General features: G+C 45.4%; 1 protein-coding gene across 1 annotated transcript in view; it reads left to right on the top strand.

Annotated features, from left to right (window-relative positions):
- Nucleotides 1–19,128, top strand: part of LOC137324897 (uncharacterized) — a 40,138-nt gene extending 21,010 nt beyond the window's left edge. The window contains exons 4-6 of the mRNA XM_067989589.1: nucleotides 18,447–18,584; nucleotides 18,770–18,875; nucleotides 18,981–19,128. Coding sequence (XP_067845690.1) covers nucleotides 18,447–18,584; nucleotides 18,770–18,875; nucleotides 18,981–19,128 — 392 coding nt within the window. The remainder of the gene's footprint in view (nucleotides 1–18,446; nucleotides 18,585–18,769; nucleotides 18,876–18,980) is intronic.
- Nucleotides 19,129–20,730: the final 1,602 nt, after the last annotated feature.

Raw genomic sequence — 20,730 nt, 5'->3', positions numbered from 1 at the left:
TTCAATTTTGTACATCATAGAGTTTCTATCCAAAGGGTTGAAATGAACTCACCTGAAATTCTCCAGTTTTGGATAATTCAGTATTTACAGAGGATATAGGAACAGGAGTAGGCCATTCAGCCCCTCAAGCCTGTTCCAGCACCATTCTATGAGATCATGGCTGATCTGTATCCTAACTCCATCCACCCGTCTTGGCTCCATATCCCTTAATACTCTTGGCTAGCAAAAATCTATCTATCTCAGATTTAAAATTATTAATTGAGCTAGATTCTACTGATTTTTGTAGGAGAGAATTCCACACTTCTTCCACCCTTTGCGTGAAGTGTTTCCTAACTTGTCTCCTGAATGGCCTGGCTTTGATTTTAAGGTTATGCCCCCTTGTCCTGGACTCCCCCACCAGGGAAAAAGTTTCGTTCTACCCTATCGATTCCTTTCAAAATTCTAAAAACCTCTATAAAGCAGGGAATACAAGCCTAGTTTATGTAATCTCTCCTCATAATTTAATCCTTGGAGCATTGGTAACATTCCAGTGAATCTGCGCTGCATTCCTTCCGAAGCCAATATATCCTTTCTAAGGTATGGTGCCCAGAACTGTACACAGTACTCCAGAAGTGGTCTAACCAGGGCTTTGTATAGCTGTAACAAAGTTATCTCCCCTTTATATTCTAGCCTTCTAGTTATAAAGGCTAACATTCCATTAGCCTTTTTGAATATTTTTTGTACCTGACTATTACTTTTTAGTGACCTGTGTATCCCTGAGTCTCTTTGGACCTCCACTGTTCCTAGCTTTTCACCATTTAAAAAATACTCAGATCAATTCTTTTTTCTTCCTGTGTTGAAATCTATCTGCCACAGTTTTGCCTACTCACTTAACCTATTAATGTCTCTTTGTAATTTTATGCTCCTGTCTACACTACTTACTGTGCCACCAATCTTTGTGTCATCGGCAAACTTGTATATAACTCTCTATTGTGTCATCGAAGTCATTATTAAATATAGTGACTAGTTGTCGCTGTCAAAGTCACCACTGCCCTCCCGAACTTCTCCTCCACAGCCTTCCAGGGTGCAACCGGGGACATTGTCGATGTCTCCCAGTCGTCTGCACAGAAGAGCCCTGCAAATACACCTACACCCACTCTGCAGTGACACAATGGGTGGCATCAGTGGTGGGTCCTCATAGTGATACCCAGGAGCGGGCATTATTGCACAAACCGGACAGGATTCGCGAAGACATGGCAGTAGTAGCGATCCGGTCCCGCTCCTGCATTTCGCGATTTTCGGGCCCCCCCTGCCGAGAACGCACCCGATAGCGGGTGCTAAAATCGAGCCCCCTGTTTGTATTAGAACGTGAGAGGGGAAGATCGGGGGGACATCGGAAGGGTGAAGACGGGGACATCGGAGCAGGAGACATCGGACATCAGAGCAGGTTTCAAAGATAGGTTCATTTAGTGTTTTCACTTCCTTGCATGGTTTTTTATTTAATTTATTTTGATTCTTTTTCCTTGATCCGGCCCTGAATCAGAAACAGTGGGCAAGCCGCCCAGGTAAGTTTAAAAAATCTTTCTAATCCCTTCATCTGTCACAAGTAAAGTAACTTAAGTACCTCAATGAGGTACATTTGGCTCTTTAACTGTCATCGCACCAGCTTTAATTGCCGGCGGGACTTCCGTTTACGGGTCACCCGCGCGCACACAGGTGGTCCCTGGGAAATGCTGAAGTCGGCGGGTTGGAGCTGGCTTCCGAACACAAATGGGATTTCCGCGATTTTTGGAGCCGCCTCCCCACGCACCTGTAATTGCCTCCTAAAATCGCCCCCATTGTATCTGTTAGCAGGATTTGAAAGCTTAATGACATCTCAGTTGAAGTTTTTTTGAAGAAGTTTATTTGGTATTCTAATTGTTTTATCAAAAGGAGTTTCAATGTTCCATGTTAATAAGACTGATCTTTTTATAACAGTTTGGAAAAAGGCTTGTTTTTGATTATTTGTACATCAAATCGTTTTAGAAGACCAATAGCTACAAGAGAGATAATAAATGGCAGAATCTTCTAAACCTTTCCTTATTTTATCAGAAATTGTTTGATAATCGATCCTGTGAAGCGTGTTGGGACATTTTACTTTGCTAAAGGCTCTATATAAATACAAGTTGTTGTTATATGGATTGGGGTCAAATTAGGTACTGGTACACTTACCATAGAGATTTTATCGAAGTTAGATGCACACAAGCAGGGCGACTTCTTGGACTTAAAAGTTTAAAACTGCATAAAGCTCTTTCATGGAAACCTGTGCGTACTTCTGCAAACTGCTATAGACTGTATTACCAACGTGTAGAAAATGTGAAATTCAGAAATATTTTGTCATCTTGCTGTACTTGGTAAGGAATAATTCAAGGCTAATAGCCAGCCACTATTCAGTTAACCATTTACTAGTTTGGTCATAGTAATGAAGACCAAATACATACAATAAATGTTTAATCACTCAGTAAATCGGTTTCAGCATAGTCTTTTCTTCATTGATCCTCTCAGGTTAGTCCAACTAGTGTACCAAACATTTCCAAATGGGTTACTACTTCAACTACTTTTGCACTGCTCATGACTGGTCCACTGGAAAGTGCGAAGTTTATGGGTACATCCTAATTATTTTAACTTGCAGCCTGCTGTTTCCTGATCCTAGGGCTCCATCCAATGAAAATGATAAGAATTAATGAAGAGAAATACACAGATAACACCATTACCAGGTTAGTAAATATTTATGCTTCGAATTGAGCAAATGCCAGTCATCAGTGACCCTCTGTACTTGAGAAATGCACCTGTGTCACTATAGTGGGCAGCTGGGTCATGCTATTCAGTTGGAAAGGAGATGAACCTGCTGGTGGTGTTTATTGATCCATCAATCACATGTTTGATACATGTGTAAGCAGCAGATTATCTGATTTTGCAGTGTTACCGAAAATGAGCCACAGGTATAACATTTGAGGCAGTGATAATCTTACCAATCACTGCTGCAAGTTGGTTGCATGTGTCCTTTTATCATGTACCTTCTTAATCATGAAATATTGTATTTGAGACAGGTTTTTAAAAAAACAAACTTACTTTAAGGAGTTAACCCACCACCCCCTCAAAAAATTATTAAAATTTCAGAAATATTTTTTAAAAATTAATTAAATATAACACAATCCCAAAAAAAGAGCACAATAAACACTGCAAAAAAAAAAAACAGTTCAAGCCTGCTCCCCTTTAGAGCTCAGTTATCTATGGAGCTTCTCTTGCTTGCATTCCATGATGGCACTAAAGGGAAAGAGTGCAAATTTGAGGCAATTCAGCAAATATTTTTGCATCAAATTTTGAACCTTAATCAGGCTAAGGCACGAAATGGACGCATGCAGCCTAGCTCACAAAATACAGCAGTATGCAGAGTTGCAGGCCAGTCATAAATGGGTATAGGGCCTGTTCCAATTCTGTGATTCACCTCTGCCTATGGCTGCACTCTTCCAGTCTAAAACACAGCAGAATCTGCTTCTGTATTTTAAATAAACAGCAAGTGTGAGATTCAGAATGATTTTGCTGTCTACTATACTAAATAAGGAATAATTTGAGGCTAATTGCCCACCAAAAGAAAGAACTGGCAATTATATAGTTTTTTACCCAAAGTACTTTGCAGCCAAAGGGCATAGTCACTGCTTTGTAGGTAAAACTATTATTCAGTTAGTAATTTACTGGTTTTGTACAGACACAAATAATCATAATTAGTAACAGCCACATACAAACAATATGAAATGTTTACTCACAAGGAAAAGGTGTTTTCAATGTATTTTTCTGCACTGCTGTTTCAATTCCTCCAGTTAGTCCAACAAATGTTCTAAATATTTCCAGATGATTCATTACTCTGCCCTTGCTAAGCGGGCCCATCCGTGCCATACATATAATTTTCAAAAAAAGTCCTCGGCCATGGGAACTGTTCCAAACAACGTAATTAAAATTTCCACTTCATGACCACAACATATGTAGGCATTCAACGAAGCATGACCTGATGTCCTTTTTTTTGTTCACCTTGAGTCCCAACATGGTCTTTCTTTTCCTGCCTGCCCTGAGTCCTGATGTGGGGGTAGATTTTTACCTTCAGCGCACCTGTGCAGACTTTTATACATCAGGCACACATATCAGGAATTGAGATGTACATCCAATTCGTACACCCAGTTTTTCATCCATTAATATTAAAAAATATCTTAAACAGTGGACCTCTGTATATAAAATACAAACAAGCAAATTGCTCTTTAGTATTCTACTAAGATGTCTCAAAACTCAGACAGGTAACAATCAACAAAGTTCTAAAGCACTTTGCTTATACTGAGACTTGAAGGCTGATTTTCTGGGTGGGTATTGTTCAAGGGCAACATGAGCACAGCTCACCAGAAATGCATTGACTCTGGAGAAGGCCAGCAGGAAATCCTGGCACTATTCTCCAACAACATAATGAGGGCAGACTTCAGGCATTGAGAGCTGTTAGCAACTTTGATGTTATGTCATGATGCTACCAGTTGGCGTAATAAATAATTGTGGTTGTTGATCCTTGTCTGCCTCTAATTAAGCCATCTCGGAAAAGGGAGCGAACCACTATACGAAACTCGCCCACCATTATTGAGTGAAAGACTTACAGCATTCTGCAACAATTTCTGAAGCTGCAAAAATATTTTTTATTTAAAAAGCTGAAAGTAAAGAACTTGCTTGACAATACATACCTGTTCTTTAAGACAGCACCTAACTGGCAGCTCTGGAAGCAGTGTTGTCAGCTGTGGCTCAATGGGTAGCACTCCTGCCTCTGAGTCAGAAGGTTCTGGGTGCAAGTCCCACCCCGGGGATTGAGCACAAAATCCAGGCTGATACTGCAGTGCAGTACTGAGGGAGTGCTGCACTGTTGTAGGTGCTGTCTTTTGGATGAAATATTAAAACCGCGGCCCCGTCTGCTCTTTCAGGTAGACATAAAAGATCCCATGGCATTATTTCAAAGAAGAGCAGGGGAATTCTCCCCAGTGTCCTTGCCAAAATTTATCCCTCAACCAACACCACTAAAACAGATGATCTGGTTATTATCACATTGCTGTTTGTGGGAGCTTGCTGTGTGCAAATTGGCTGCTGCATTTCCTACATTACAACAGTGACTACACTGCAAAAAGTACTTCATTGGTTGTAAAGCACTCTGGGATGTCCTGAGGTCATGAAAGGTGCTATATAAATGAAGTGTTTTAGTGCCATGTTCTTCTGAGAACAATTTACCCCTGAACTGCACCCAACACTAGATCAGAACATTTATGCATAGAGGCCTCTGACTTTCATTTGCATGAAAGTTACATTGCTGCACCTTCTTTAGGTGCAGTGAGGTGCAAGCACCTGAATAGTCATAGAAGAAATACTGGGGCAGTGCTAATCACTTGCAGAACGGGAGCAAAGAAATAGTGCCCAGTTTTCCAATGCATGGGCCCATTTTTTAGGTGCTATTTGGGCATTATATCCAGGAAAATCATGCCTTGAGTCTCCAATCTGGTTTTTGAATTCAGCTTTGTTGTTCCATATTCAATGTAGTCAGCTATCTTTTATTGCTAACTCACTACAGGACGTTCTTCAATGCTGGTGTCTGGGTTGACTGCATTAATACACACTGCATTTATGTCTATATGGGAACGATTTTCACTTGGCTGAATCAGAGTTAATGAAGCACTAATGGCCTCAAAATGGTGTCAGTTGACTTACCACCCCATTAGCATCGCGCTCTGGCCACCACCATTTTTAAAGGGGCCTACCACTTGGCGGCCGTAGCGTCCGCTTGTTTCAGTCAGTCCTTTTATATTAAGGGTCAATCAGGGTCCTATAACGTACATAAGATCCCAATTGCCATCTTGGGCGCCCACTGACCTGAACAGAGCATGTGTCATGCACACTCTGACCAGTTTAACTGGCGGTACAGATTAAGATGAAAAATGTTTTTTTTTTAAAAAATTAAGTTGTGAGGCCAGGAGGAGCAGGAGTCTTCCTCAGGGCAGCACAAAATAATTTAACACTTACCCCAGTCTACCTCACCTTCACAATTGCGAACACCACCCCCTTTTTCGGAATGACCTTGGCCGCCCAATATCGCACCAACCTGAATCCAGCAAGCAGCATTAGGATGCCTGTTTAGGGCAGGCAGCTTGTTCGTTCTATTTATATGAGGCCCAGGCCTCGAAATGGCTCTGACCTTTTCGCTCCGAACACGGGCGGGCAGTCAGCGCACTTTGCTGGTCAGTCACCCATAAGTCAAAATCTAACCCTATATGTGTGCAAATTGACATTTTGCCATGTATTGTAAAATAAATGATTCTCGATTATTTTATTTGCAGCAATTTGTTACCCAATTTTTTGAAAAAATTTGCAGTAAAATCAAATTGACTTGTTTGAGTTGATCCTCTTAAACAAATGCATAAACTCCCACCACCACCACCAAAAAATAGTTAATGCAAATATGCAGTTGCATGCATCTTCAAAAATAAGTTTCTGTGTACATTTCACCTCAGTATCTGGGCTGTATCTATGAACTTATACCAGTATGAAAACTATTCCTGGGCAGTTTTTTTGTGCTGATATGAGCGCATATTATTTGATTTCCTGTGCAAGTGAAAGGTACCTTATTAATGAAAAAATCCCAAATAACATAAAATATCCAGTGATACTGATAAACCAAAGCTAAAACTAGAGCAAATTTACTGCTTGGCACTTAGCATATTTGTGCCCAGATATAATCTAATAGTGCAGGGCCTACAGGAAAGGCACCAAAACTAGCTGCATGTTGAGCTTTTAAGCTTGCTGTCTTACATTTGTGGGTTTGGTTGAGTCAGTCCAAATATAGTTCAGACAGTGGGGGCCATTTTAAATTGCCAATGGCTGCATTGATGACTATACTGGAATGAAGAGCTGTTTGTGTAGTAACATGTAGATGGATTGAGGTTGTGGAGACAAAAATGTTTCTTTTCAATTTTATTGCATGAATTTTAATTTTTCTGGGATCCTGCGTTTAATTGAATACTGTAGGAAGCAGTTTGAATTTTTGGAGTGTAATATGGTTCAATATTGTCTGTTTGCCTGGAACCCCATCTACAAGTATTCAGAAGCAATTTTGTATGGTACTTGAATAGCATGAGTCAGGAAAGGGAACATTTAAGAATCCCCAGGACTGATGTTTGCATCCCCCAAATAGGTTAAATCCTGCAAGGTTTTCAAGTCAGCAGTTTGTTTTGAGTCTGAACTAGGGTGGGAGGAGACTCGTATGGAGCATAAACACCGGCATGGACCAGTTGGGTCCTGTTTCTGTGCTGTACATTCTATTTAATTCTATGTCATTTGGTCAGTCAGGGACTCTGCATGAGGCTTGCATTATCTATGTCAAGATTCACCTACAATCCTCACTGATATTGGGAGAGGTTGAAGAGGGGCAAAATTTTCTACTTCAGATAGGTTATATACAATTTCTGAAAAGAATGTACAAATGCAGTACAAAGTATGTTTAATCTAGCAAACAGATAACTGCAAGTAAGTAATTATTAGTCCTTGGGATCATACAACTCTACAAGTGCAAATTATTGTTGCAATTGCACTTTCCAGTACATAGAACTGCTTTGAGACTATTGAAAGAGATAATGGGCGCTAAATTGGACCGTGTAGCACCCGTTGTTTCAGCGCTACGCGACCTCTCCAACATCCGTGATGGAGCCTTGGCTACACGCACATTTCCATCGTGACGTGTGCCAGATGCCATCTTGGTGCAGGAGTTAGCACATGCGCAAATTCCGAACGTCAGAAGCATGTAAAGTAGGGAGAAAATGCGTACAGTTGATGTGCAACACTGATTTAAAGTAAAGAATCTTATAACACCAGGTTATCGTCCAACAATTTTATTTGAAAATCACAAGCTTTCGGAGGCTTTCTCCTTCGTCAGGTGAATGTGGAAATCCTTGAACGTTTCGCATTTATATTCAGAGAACAATACCTGGTGATTACAGATAATCTTTCCAACTGCCCGTTGTCAAGGCAATCAAAGTGTTCAGACAGAGAGGTGTTACCTACAAGACCACCGAATATACAAACGGCCAGAACACAAAACAGAGAGAGAGGGAGAAACATCCGAAAGGAAGAGAAAGACAGAAAATGACCCGTTGTATTAAAAACAGATAACTTTTATTCACTGGTGGGGTTACGTGTAGCATGACATGAACCCAAGATCCCGGTTGAGGCCGTCCTCATGGGTGCAGAACTTGGCTATCAATTTCTGCTCGACGATTTTGCGTTGTCGTGTGTCTCGAAGGCCGCCTTGGAGAACGCTTACCCGAAGATCGGTGGCTGAATGTCCTTAACTGCTGAAGTCTTCCCCGACTGGGAGGGAACCCTCCTGTCTGGCGATTGTTGCGCGGTGTCCGTTCATCCATTGTCGCAGTGTCTGCATGGTCTCGCCAATGTACCATGCTCCGGGGCATCTTTTCCTGCAACGTATGAGGTCGACAACGTTGGCCGAGTCACAGGAGTATGAACCATATACCTGGTGGGTGGTGTCCTCTCGTGTGATGGTGGTATCTGTGTCGATGATCTGGCATGTCTTGCAGAGGTTGCCGTGGCAGGGTTGTGTGGTGTCGTGGACGCTGTTCTCCTGAAAGCTGGGTAATTTGCTGCGAACGATGGTCTGTTTGAGGTTGGGTGGCTGTTTGAAGGCGAGTAGTGGAGGTGTGGGGATGGCCTTAGCGAGGTGTTCGTCGTCATCGATGACATGTTGAAGGCTGCGGAGAACATGGCTCCGGGGAAGTACTGGACGACGAAGGGTACTCTGGTGGTTGCGTCCCATGTTAGTCTTCTGAGGAGGTCTATGCGATTTTTCGCTGTGGCCCGTCGGAACTGTCAATCGACGAGTCGAGCGTCGTATCCCGTTCTTACGAGGGCGTCTTTCAGCGTCTGTAGGTGTCCATCACGTTCCTCCTCGTCTGAGCAGATCCTGTGTATTCGCAGGGCCTGTCCATAGGGGATGACCTCTTTGACATGGTTAGGGTGGGAGCTGGAAAAGTGGAGCATCGTGAGGTTGTCCGTGGGCTTGCGGTAGAGTGAGGTGCTGAGGTGCCCGTCTCTGATGGAGATTCGTGTGTCCAAGAAAGAAACCGATTCTGAGGAGTCGTCCATGGTGAGCTTGATGGTGGGATGGAACTTGTTGATGTTATCGTGTAGTCTCTTCAGTGATTCTTCGCCATGGGTCCATAGGAAGAAAATGTCGTCGATGTAGCTGGTGTATAGCGTTGGTTGGAGGTCCTGTGCAGTGAAGAAGTCCCGCTCGAACTTGTGCATGAAAATGTTGGCGTATTGGGGTGCGAATTTGGTCCCCATGGCTGTTCCGTGTGTTTGGGTAAAGAACTGGTTGTCGACATTGTGATCCAGGATGAAGTGGATGAGTTGTAGGATGGCGTCTGGAGATTGGCTGTTGTTGGTGTTGAGTACTGAGGCTGTTGCAGCGATGCCCTCATCGTGGGGGATACTGGTGTAGAGTGCCGAGACGTCCATCATGGTGAGAAGTGTTCTTGGTTCAACTGGTCCGTGGGTGCTGAGTTTTTGTAGGAAGTCTGTAGTGTCGCGACAGAAGCTGGGGGTTCCCTGTACGATGGGTTTCAGGATGCCCTCGACGTATCCAGAGAGGTTCTCACACAGGGTTCCGTTGCCTGATACGATAGGACGTCCGGGTGTGTTGGCTTTGTGTATCTTTGGGAGGCAGTAAAAGTCTCCCACACGGGGAGTACGTGGGATGAGAGCGCGTAGGATGCTTTGAAGGTCTGGATCGAAGGTCTTGATCAGTTTGTTGAGCTGGTGGGTGTGTTCTTTGGTCGGATCTGCAGTTGGAAAGATTATCTGTAATCACCAGGTATTGTTCTCTGAATATAAATGCGAAACATTCAAGGATTTCCACATTCACCTGACGAAGGAGAAAGCCTCCGAAAGCTTGTGATTTTCAAATAAAATTGTTGGACTATAACCTGGTGTTGTAAGATTCTTTACATTTGTCAACCCCAGTCCATCACCGGCATCTCCACATCCTGATTTAAAGTGATAGATACCATTTTGGCACTTAACGCTCAACTCAACGCACAGTCGTAACCCCGAACACCTGAACATGTCTTGGAGTGCTATTTAAAGGGACCATGCAGGTTAGTTGCTGAGTTCCTAGAGTACATTTGAGTGCTTTGGCAGGTATTGCCTTACAGTTTGGAAAGTTACAACCGTAGTTGAACAACATTCCTGACAACCATGGGTGCTCTGCTAGGGCTCCTGCTGGACATTGAGCACAACTGGGAGCATGCAGAGACACTACACACAGCAGCTCTAGCTGCAAGGAGAGGGAGGACAGGGAGGCGTAGGGCACTGAACAGGTGGCCCTACTAATGAGGGCCTTAAGGGATCAATTCTTTTACCTCAACATGACCGAGGAGGATTGCATCCGACGCCTGAGGTTCACCAAGGAAGCCATGACCGAGATCTGTCAACTGCAGCCTCAGAGCAGGGCAAAGACAGCATTGCCTGTTGCTGTGAAGGTCACCGTGGCGCTGAATTTCTACGGCTCAGGATCATTTCAGGCCTCTGCTGGTGACATGTACAACATCTCACAGTATGCAGTGCACTGCTGCATAAGGGAGGTCACAGACGCACTGTACCAGATGAGGAACGGGTTCATCACCTTCCCTCTTGCCAGAGACAAGCAGAACAAGCGAGTACGGGGGTTTGCTCGCATTGCTGGCTTCCCCATGGTGCAGGGTGTCATTGACTGCACCCGCATTGCCCTGCGTGTCTCGCACATCAACTCGGCCATCCTCGTCAACCAAAAGGGCTTTCACTACCTCAACATGCACCTGGTGTGCGACCACACGTATTGAATCATGGAAGTTGATGCCCGCTACCCTGGGAGCAGTCTCGACGCCTTCATGTGGCAGCCTAAGGTGCCAGCTATCTTTCACCCGCCTCGGCAAGTCAGAGGTTGGCTACTGGGCGACAAGGACTATCCTCTCTCGTCGTGGCTCATGACTCTGGTCAGCAACCTGTGCACGGCAGGCCTATAATGGGAGCCATGCTGCCACACGCAACATCGTGCTTCCTCAAACAACGCTTCCGCTGCCTGGACCGGTTTGGAGGAGCCCTGTAGTACTCCGCTGAGCGGGTGGGCAGACTCATGGTGGTATGTGCATGCTGCACAGCCTCACCATCATGTGGGACTAGCCTTTACCACCAATGATCGGAGAAGATCCTGAGCCCGAGATGGAGGAGGAAGAGGAAGGGGAGGAAGACGCAAGGGTGCAACAGGGACCACACGCCTTGTCTGCAAGTGCTCTGCGTGCTCGCCTGATCCTTGCCCGCTATCAATAATGTCAACTACATCCCCCAACTCACCAACAGTCCAACATTCCCCAACTTTCCGCTCCCACAAGACAATCAAATCGCCCTCCATCTGATTGAACATTGTTTTCCCCCCTCAGCTCATCGCACAAATATGAATCACCACCAAATGCAAATTCAAAGTGACATTTATCAATGAATAAATGAAATTATGGAAACAGAACAGAACTATTCACCCTTGTGTGTTGCCTTAGTGCCTGTTGTTCGTATGCCTTTACCTATCCTAGTGCTTCAACGAGGTACTTCCCCATTGGCTGGAGCATGGGTGGTGGGAGGCTGCTGGCCTTCAATGGAGGAGCGTTCAGATGGCCTTGGAGGACGACCTCGAGCAGCTCTGGGCCAGGAGGGCCCAGCTTCAGACTCACCATCTCAGCATGGCCTGCAACAGTCTGGCCTGGCTGACCGATAGGCAACAACAGGGGCATTGGCGGAGTGGCAGGGGTGGGAGCAGGAATGCTGTTGTCCTGAGAGAGGACAGCAGGTCCGACTGCCATGGCACCACTGCCACTCTCCCGGGGTGGTGCCTCAGCAATCCCGGTGATCAGAGACTGACACTGCACATCCTTTAGAGGCTAGGTTAGAGGAGTGTTGTAATGCCCTGGAAGCCCCGTTCCACAGTGGTCCCCAGAGCCATGATCGCAGCAGTCTGAGCTTCCATTGCAGCAGTCTGAACACCAACCGTAGCTTGTCGACCTTTGATGACATCGGTTAGTGCTGCAATGGAAGCCGCGACATCGACCATCACTTGCTGCAGCATGGTGGATTCCACAGGTGTGCTGATGGAGGTGACCACCCGTTCCATGTGGAAAGGATGGGCTCCAAGCTCTGCGCAAAGCCCTGTGCCAAGCTGGAGCTGGACTCCTCCATGCCCCTTCTCTTTGCGTGTAGGCTTTCTGGCTGGCTTTCCAGTGCCCCAAGCATTTAGTGGTGTACGCCCATCAGCTGTCTTCTGTAGCCTGGCCTATCGAAGTCCTCATCTGACTCTTCTGCAGCAGAACCAGTGAGCGACCTTGCCATCCAGCGAGCTGGCACCTATGGTATCTGTTCTCCCCGCCCCGGCTCACGCACATTTGTGCCCGGTGTCTCGCCATGTGCAGATCCCTCCTCTAACCTAGCCTCTAAAGGATGCGCAGTGTCAGTCTCTGAGCTGGTGGAAGCAAGTGTCAGATCGAGTGATCGGTGTGGCTTCAGTGTCCCCTCCTCCCCCTCCCCCTCCTCCTCCTCGGACGGTGCTGCCACGTGTTCTTGGATATCTGCAATGACAGAGGGAAACAGATTGAGTTGTGGAGCGGGGAGGGGAGCAAGTAGGACGTGCATGCCAACAGCATTTGCAGCACGTGAGTCAGAAAAGATTGTGGGAGGAGGGAGATGTGGGAAAGGAGAAGGAGCATTAGATTTGCAGAGACCCCCCCCCCCCCCCCCCCCCCGCCCCCGTCATCGGGACCTCCAGCGCGGCTTGTTGTCACGGCTGCAGCGACGGCCCGTCCAATGATCTGAAGTACTATCTCCTCTAGGGGGGTGAGGATGTGTAAGCGTCCCCGTCCACCCTCCGGTTTCTCCTGCCGCCGGCTGTTATGCGCCACCTTCTCCTGCAAGACAGAGGACAGTGTGTCAATGAGTGTCCTGCAAGCTGTGTGGGTGATGTGCCTGTAGTGGTGGAATAGCTGCCAGTGTGTGTGACCTAAGAGTGATGGTTGTGTGGCCTGCAAGTGTGGTATTATGAGTGGGTGAGATGCAGCGTGGCAAGTGCAGCATTGCGTATGGATGGGCAGTGTTTGTTGGTGGGTGGGTGACGGAGAGTGTGATGCGTGGAGCAGTGGTGCAGTTGGTAGGATGTGCCAATTGATACTTGCATTCACTCACCTTGCCCACTCGTGTCAAATCATTGAACTTCTTTAGGCACTGCACCCACATGCGTGGTGCCATGCTCCTGGCGTTCACTTCCTGCGCCACAGCATGCCAATGTCTGCGGAGCTGCAGTCTGCAGGGTCTCCTGCCACCCTGCAGGTACATGTTGGCCCTCCTTTCGTCCACCCCTTCCACCAGGACGTCCAGTGTACCATCGGAGAAGTGTGGGGCCCTCTCTCGCGCCAGTCCTGCCATCCTTGAAGCCGTCTTTTCCCCCCTCCTAGTGAACTGTACCTGTCCCATTTAAAATGTGCACCTGCACCTTTAAGAGGTGCAGGCTGCTGGTGACGTGCGCTGAGCACGCCCCAATTCCGACTTCCTCGGGCGCGGGGGTAATAGCGCATCACACTACCCGTGCCCGAAAATGGCCCATCAAATTTTCCCCCCAATGGTTCTATAAAATATCCAAAATTGTAACAGTACAGTGGGATAATATTACTTGAAGGCCAGAGAGGCTGTTAGAAATTAAAATTAGAGCAACCTCAGCTAATGTCCAAGAACAATGAAAGAATGATTCAGTGTAAGCTGGAGAAGAAATGGTGACAGTATAAATTGAGTGATGGCAGAAGAGAGCAACTGTCAACATGAGAGCAGGTGAAGAAGTTGCAAAAATCGGAGGTGGAAGCATCATTATCTCCAGCACAGGATGAGTTGGATCTGCACAAATAGGAAGTTGACAAAAAGTTGAATCAGGAATAGCACAAACTCAGGATGTGAGTACAAACCAGGGTGAGTGGGGTATTGCAAATCCAGTACATAATACATTTATTAAAACTAGCCTCTTTGCAAATTTTAATGATGGAAAATGTTGCTCGTTTCCCAAGGGCATTTGAAATGTTAGTGGGTAAACACAAGAGGGAAAAGAGGAAAGTGGAGAATAGGGGCTCAATTTTACCACCCGCTATCGGGTGCGTTCTCGGCGGGGGGCCCCGAAAATCGCGAAATCCAGAAGCGGGACCGGATCCCGCCTCGATCCTGCCCACTTCCGGGTTCCCCGCTGACGCGCCGGCGTGCGCGCGCAGCCCCCGCTGGTGGGAATCCCGCAGACAATTAAAGCCAGCGGGATGCCACTTGACAATATTTAGTTAGGTATTTCAGGTCATTAACTGACCCGATTAAGGGACTATGTAGGATTTTGGACCAACATGGGACTGTTTCCCACACTGGGGGAAACACTCCCAGCTCGAATGGACGTGTTGCAGCTGTCAGCCTGTGGCAGCTGCAAAGGTCCATTTGACAGGTGGAGGAGGTGGAGGGAGACCCTCACCCATTGCAGGAGGCCACTCTGTCACTTGGGACAAAGTTTGGCCTCCACCAACCTGCACACTTACCCCGGGGTCCGGCGACATGTACCTACCTTGAGGACCCCCTCAGATGTACATCTTGCGGATGGGGGCCGCCGTAGCTGCAGTCATGACCTCCTCGGAGGGCGAACAGCATCACCAGCCTCACCAGCCACGCCGTCCACCTCTGACACGTGGAGCTCCACAACAGAGTGCTGTGACACATCCACCTGTACAGCAGGAGGGAGGGCTACCGCAGAAAGAGATGTGTCGCAGAGGGCACTACCCTCGCCACAGGTTCCACAGACCGAGGCTCAGCCTCCTGGACCTCTCTGAGCAGCAGTGCACACGGAGGCTCAGAGTCACTCGACATGTAGCCGTGGACATCTGCAGCCTCTTTCATGCCGAGCTGCTCCTGGCTGGCCCGTGCACCACGTTCCTACCTGTCGCTGTCAAAGTCACCACTGCCCTCCCGAACCTCTCCTCCGCAGCCTTCCAGGGTGCAACCGGGGACATTGCCGATGTCTCTCAGTCGTCTGCGCAGAAGAGCCCTGCAAATATACCTACACCCACTCTGCAGTGACACAATGGGTGGCATCAGTGGTGGGTCCTCATAGTGATACCCAGGAGCGGGCATTATTGCACAAACCGGACAGGATTCACGAAGACATGGCAGTAGTGGTGCCAATATAATGTGTGATGTGAGTTGTTCTGAAATTCAATAGAAGTAACAACCATGACAAACCCTCAAACACCCTTGTGCATCCCCTTCATGCTCACGACACGTTTGCCTCACGCTGCCTACTGCACATATGTGATGCATGCCCTGTGGCTGCAGCACAGGTGGTGGCAGGTTGAGTGAGGCTGGCCGTGAGAGAGATGCACGAGAGGGTGAGTATGGGATAGAGCCATGAGATTGTATGAGGATTGGGTTGTGTGGTAGTGGCGGGGTGAGTACTGGCGAGGTGAGAAGGTGCAGGTAAGATGAGGATGGGGTTTGAGTGGGTATGAGGGGTGATGTGACAGAGTAGTGTTGGCTGTGCCGAAGGAGATGTGGAGTGGGGGCAGTGATGTGGCAAACGGAGTGTAGGGGAAAGACTATGTTAACTCACTGTGGCTGACCTACTGAGGTCATTGGACTGCCTCCTGCACTGTGCAGGTGGGCGATATGTTGGTGGCGCAGGTGACCCCCTCTGCCACCTCGAGCCAGGCCTTCCTGGTGGCGGAGGCGGGCCGCTTCCTCCCGCCCGCCGGGTGGAAGATCTCTGTCCTCCCCCTCCTCCTCACCCCATGTATTGATACCTGGGGTGAGGCATCATTAAACTGGGAGCAGCCTTCCCCCTGGGCTGCTCCATGCAGTCATCTTTGCTATTGGTTGCAGCATCTGTCAGTGGAGGACTGCCCCTTTAAATAGAGCGCCTCCAGCTGACAGATCTTACTGCGCATGTGCAGCCCGCCCGACGTGCAGATCAGCAGCGGGGAACCCAGAGGAGCAGGTAAGTGAATCCAATTAGTGGATTGCCTGCTACGATCGCGCGGGAAACCCACTAATTTCACCGGGCGCGTTACCCACGCGCCCGCTAGCCCATCCGCCGAGAACCCGCAGCCCTGCTAAAATCGGGCCCTAGAAGCTGGTATTGTTACTTAGTGGTAAAACAGTTACTGCAGCTTCTCATATAAAACCTGAGTCACATGCACATTACAATACAATGATGAAGCAGACAGAATATATACATTTTAGTCAGATTTTCCTGCTAAATTCAACTAGACAACATATTATTGCACTAAAATCATTGTTCAAGCAAATTTGCAATAAACTATCTTTGATTTCATATTAGTTGTGTCTATAATCTTTTGCCTCTACCTATTTTCAGCCTATTGGCAATAGTGTCATCTTGTAACCCTCAATATCAGATTCAAGATACATGAATTAAATTATCAACTGAATCAAAAATAAGTGTTCTAAAGTTAACTAGTGTACACGGGAGGGGAGTGCAATTTTCAACTGGAGCACATATCAGGTGGGCAGTAGACAGAGTGATCACGCCTGCCCGCCCGATGGCTTTCATGGTCAGGCCTCATCTAAATATTTTGGGTGAGCTGCCAGTGCTCAGCAAGTGCACATAGGCAGTTCACCGCAGAGGCAGGGGAGAAGCTTGTCTGTGGAGCTGAGCTGGAAGTTAGGACCTCCCTGACTCCACAAATATCGTTGTAAAAAAGCTTCTCGGGCCTTTGAGCTGGTTAGGCCGCTCAACGCCTGGTACCAATGGGCGGTGCGTGCACAGCGCATGCTCGGCTCATTGGTACTTAAAAATTGCAATGGAGTCCAAGAACCAGGATAGGATCCTAATTTAAATATTTTAATAAGGCTCCCGTCTGTTTTGGACAGCAGTGCTAGCTGCCCATTTCGAGGTTCGCTCAAAAATCAAGTTGGGCAGGCCATGGACAGCCAATATGCAGGACCTTTTTTTTTCCAGTTTTCAACTGCTTACCACCCCGATTGCCAGCGTGAACAGGGCAGCGGCAGTTGAAAATCGATCCCACCATTTCTGATTTACAGTTCAAAATTTTCCAGGGGCAGCAGTGGAAATTAATGTATCTAATTTTAAATTTGCTGCCTGGATTCATGCCATTCTAATAGCAAATAAGACAGCTGCAGTTAGTATTTCTTTTAAATAAACAAGATTTTTTGTTCTTTATTAAATTTGCACTTTGAAAATGTAGCTGTAAAATGGTAACCTAATGGTTTCTTCATTTTTACTTGTAAGTTTTAACCGTTTAGATGTGGGAAGTAAGAAATAATTAATGCTTTTAGTTATTAGGCTTTTCTTAGTGCATTGTACTTTATAGTAGATTCTCAGATTGTTGTGACTTGATGCATATGGTTTCGATTCATTGAAAAATATTTTAAGTTTCAAGCTAATCCATGAAGGCAAGCATACAATGTAATGTGCTACAAAGTGGTAGGAGAAGGTTTCCACCAGTTCCTGACCTGGGCTGTGCTATTATGAGAAGCCGTTAAGCATAGGCCAAGCTTTTCATAAAGTAGGAGAGAAAACTGGAAAGAGAATCACCCCAGACCACTTTATTGCATGTTTTAACAGTGAGTTATGCCAAAGCCCTAATGTAATTCCTTGGGTTGAAATTCCAGAAGGCCCACTTGCACTGGATTACTCTTTCACTGTTCTTGGAACTGCGGCAGGGCAGGATTTCCACCCACCCACCCGCTTGCCTTGACCCCATTCCAAATCCCAATGATGGGGCTGTTTGCAAATTAGGAAAAGGTGCTTATGCCACTAACTATGCTACTGGGATGCTGCCTCTGTGGCGGCAGTGGGATTCTGGAGCGTCAAGATAGGAGCCATGAACTAATCAAGCCCATCCATCCGCAGTTTTTAATGTGAAGTTTTTCTTGCTCCATGTGTGTTTTGCCACATACGGCCCTGTATAGCAAGTATGTCTGTTTCATGCCTATTGCTGGCTGTACAATTGGCAGGATTTCCAGGAATGCTTGACATTCTGCCTGCCCTGCCTTGAGCAATAGCGCACAATGGAGGGGGGAGTCCACTCCCATCTGAATTTAATTAGTGAGGCAAGAAAGGGGCAGAAACCCAGTTGAAATGGGTTCCTTTTATAATCCTTACCCCTCTGCTAACACTGCACTGCAGTTTTGCTGCCCAAAACCCTAGAATTTCAGGGTTCATGTCCTTATCCTCTTGTGTGGACATGGTGAAAAAGAAAGAAAATATAAATTAAATAACTTAAAAAATAAATGACAATTTTATTTTGAAATCCATTTTTTATTTGCTTTAGTAATCAAGGAAAAACATGGCTGTGACGCTCACCCGTGCATGAACAATGGAAAGTGTGTTTTAAAGCCAGAGAGTACTGCTGGATACATATGCATTTGCCCCTCTGCATATTCTGGAGAATTCTGTCAGTGTGCTACTAGTAAGTACTTCAATAGAGATTTTCAATATAATTGCTTTTCAGTTTATGTAAATATAAATGCAAATATAAATGTATGCATGTCTTACTGTAATCATTTAGAATCTTTGATATTGCCGGTTCTTTTCTGCATTTTACTTTGAAGGAGGAAAATAATTTCTTATGTGGCATTTGTATTCTCTCTGCAGGCATAAATACTTCTGCATCTTCGTTTCTAACTTCTGGATGCGTTGTGGTACTGCTTCTCCTCATTGCTTTAGGTTATCTTATCTACTTGCATTTTTTCCGTGAAAGGTAACATTTTTCATAACAACTTAACTTTGCCTTTTTGGAGCCATTTCTTAGGAAGTGTTCTGAATTATGAAATTATCACTTCAATTTTTTTCTTCAACATTGTAGGAATCATGATAATACTGCTGGAAAAATAACAGAGAATCGACAGCCGTATTCAAAAACGTCATCCGCCGTTCCTAAATCCAGGTCTTCAGAGCCTACAATTTCCAGATACCACGACTCTGAATTTCCTACAGGAAATGTTTGTAGATAGCATTCTGATATCCTACAATTACATAACTATTTCTTTATTAAGTACAATTCTAAAATCAACAAAATGTAAGGGTTCTTGTTTTTCTTAATCCTGCAAGATTTTTGTTAAGGTGAATATTGTATGCAATGCCAAATTTTTTGCGACATTTAAGATTACTTAATTTAAGCTTCATTTGAAAAATTAATACAGTATTTGAGTCTGTTGGTAAGTAAAAAAATATAGCTAAGCCATCAGCACAAACCCAGTCAGTAAATATGGCCATAGAGGTCACCTCAATGAGCCAGCAATGTAAACAAAGGTCTTAACAGAATACCTTTTGTATATTTATCAAGCTTACATTGTTTGCACCATACTTTCAATATTCACCTTTTGTCAGCCATCCTCTTTTTGCCAACCTACCAGAAGTGTAATACCAGTATAGTGCTTTCTGCTAAATTAGCTACTAGATGCTAGATAAGCATTAATTCGAACTGTATTCCGCTTCACCAAATAAATTCTGTTCCCAAGTCTTCTCAAGTTCTCTAGACCCCCTTCTACTATTCCATCCTCTATATTATCTTATTGGATATGTCCTGTGTTACAAGATTGGATTTAAAACCCTTTGTCTTAGGAAACTTTCCAGTTTTATGGAGCCTTCAGTGCTTCCCTGATTTACAAATAAAGGACATGAGCCAGTGGCCACAGCTTTGAGAGCCAAAGATGGGAGCCATGGTGGGTGCAATGGAGGATGCCTAATGTGGAGCACAGGCAAACCATGGGCCAGGACAGGCATGAATAGGAGAAACTTGGAGTATTCATTGAAATAAGGCTATTTTTTGTTCATTCCATAAATATCATGAATTAAGACATATTCTTAGATCCATATATTGCTGAAATTCTACTTTATAACTATAGTATTTAAATATTTCCAGGATGGAAGCAGCTCTGCACATGGGACCAGAAAGGTATGCATTATGAAAGCTGCAAAATATTCCACAGTAATATTCTCAGTAGTCATTCTTAAGCTTTATTAGAGGCACTACATGTTTTTAATATTTAATTATTGGGCAAATATACACACTTAAATTTATATATGTAGAAATAGATGGACATTTACTCCCTTTCAGATTAGGTCTTTCTCTAGCCACATACACACATTTGACCCCAACCTAACATTGGCAGAAAAAAATAAAAAAGAATGCTTTGATTCCTGTGAGTAGACTTCAGTCCCACCAGATAAAAACAAATATAAACAATAATCCTAATACCCATTTTTTTTTTTAAGTATTGGGATTCACAGAAAACTTAGTGATTTTCCAAGACTCATCTAGCAGAAAATAAAAAGTGGCCCTCCCTAATTACTTCACTACCTCAAGACTTGTGCTTGGACAATGCATTGGGGTTCCCTTTTGAGGAGCAGGCACACGTTGACAATTCTGTATAAATAATTTATCTCATTCATTAAATTAGTAAAGGCATTAGAAAAAACAAGTCAGAACAGAAGATAATTGAGAGTACAGTTGGAAGGAGCCAGCAGGCAATGGACTGGAAGCTAGCCCCATTGTCTCTCACATGCTTAACACAGATATACACTGCAGAATGCATGTTTTGGCACATGTACCT

This window comes from Heptranchias perlo, chromosome 9 (genome assembly GCF_035084215.1).
Source record: "Heptranchias perlo isolate sHepPer1 chromosome 9, sHepPer1.hap1, whole genome shotgun sequence".
NCBI lineage: Eukaryota > Metazoa > Chordata > Chondrichthyes > Hexanchiformes > Hexanchidae > Heptranchias > Heptranchias perlo.
Note: the sequence above shows the minus strand (reverse complement) of the source record. Positions and strands in the feature narration are given on the sequence as shown.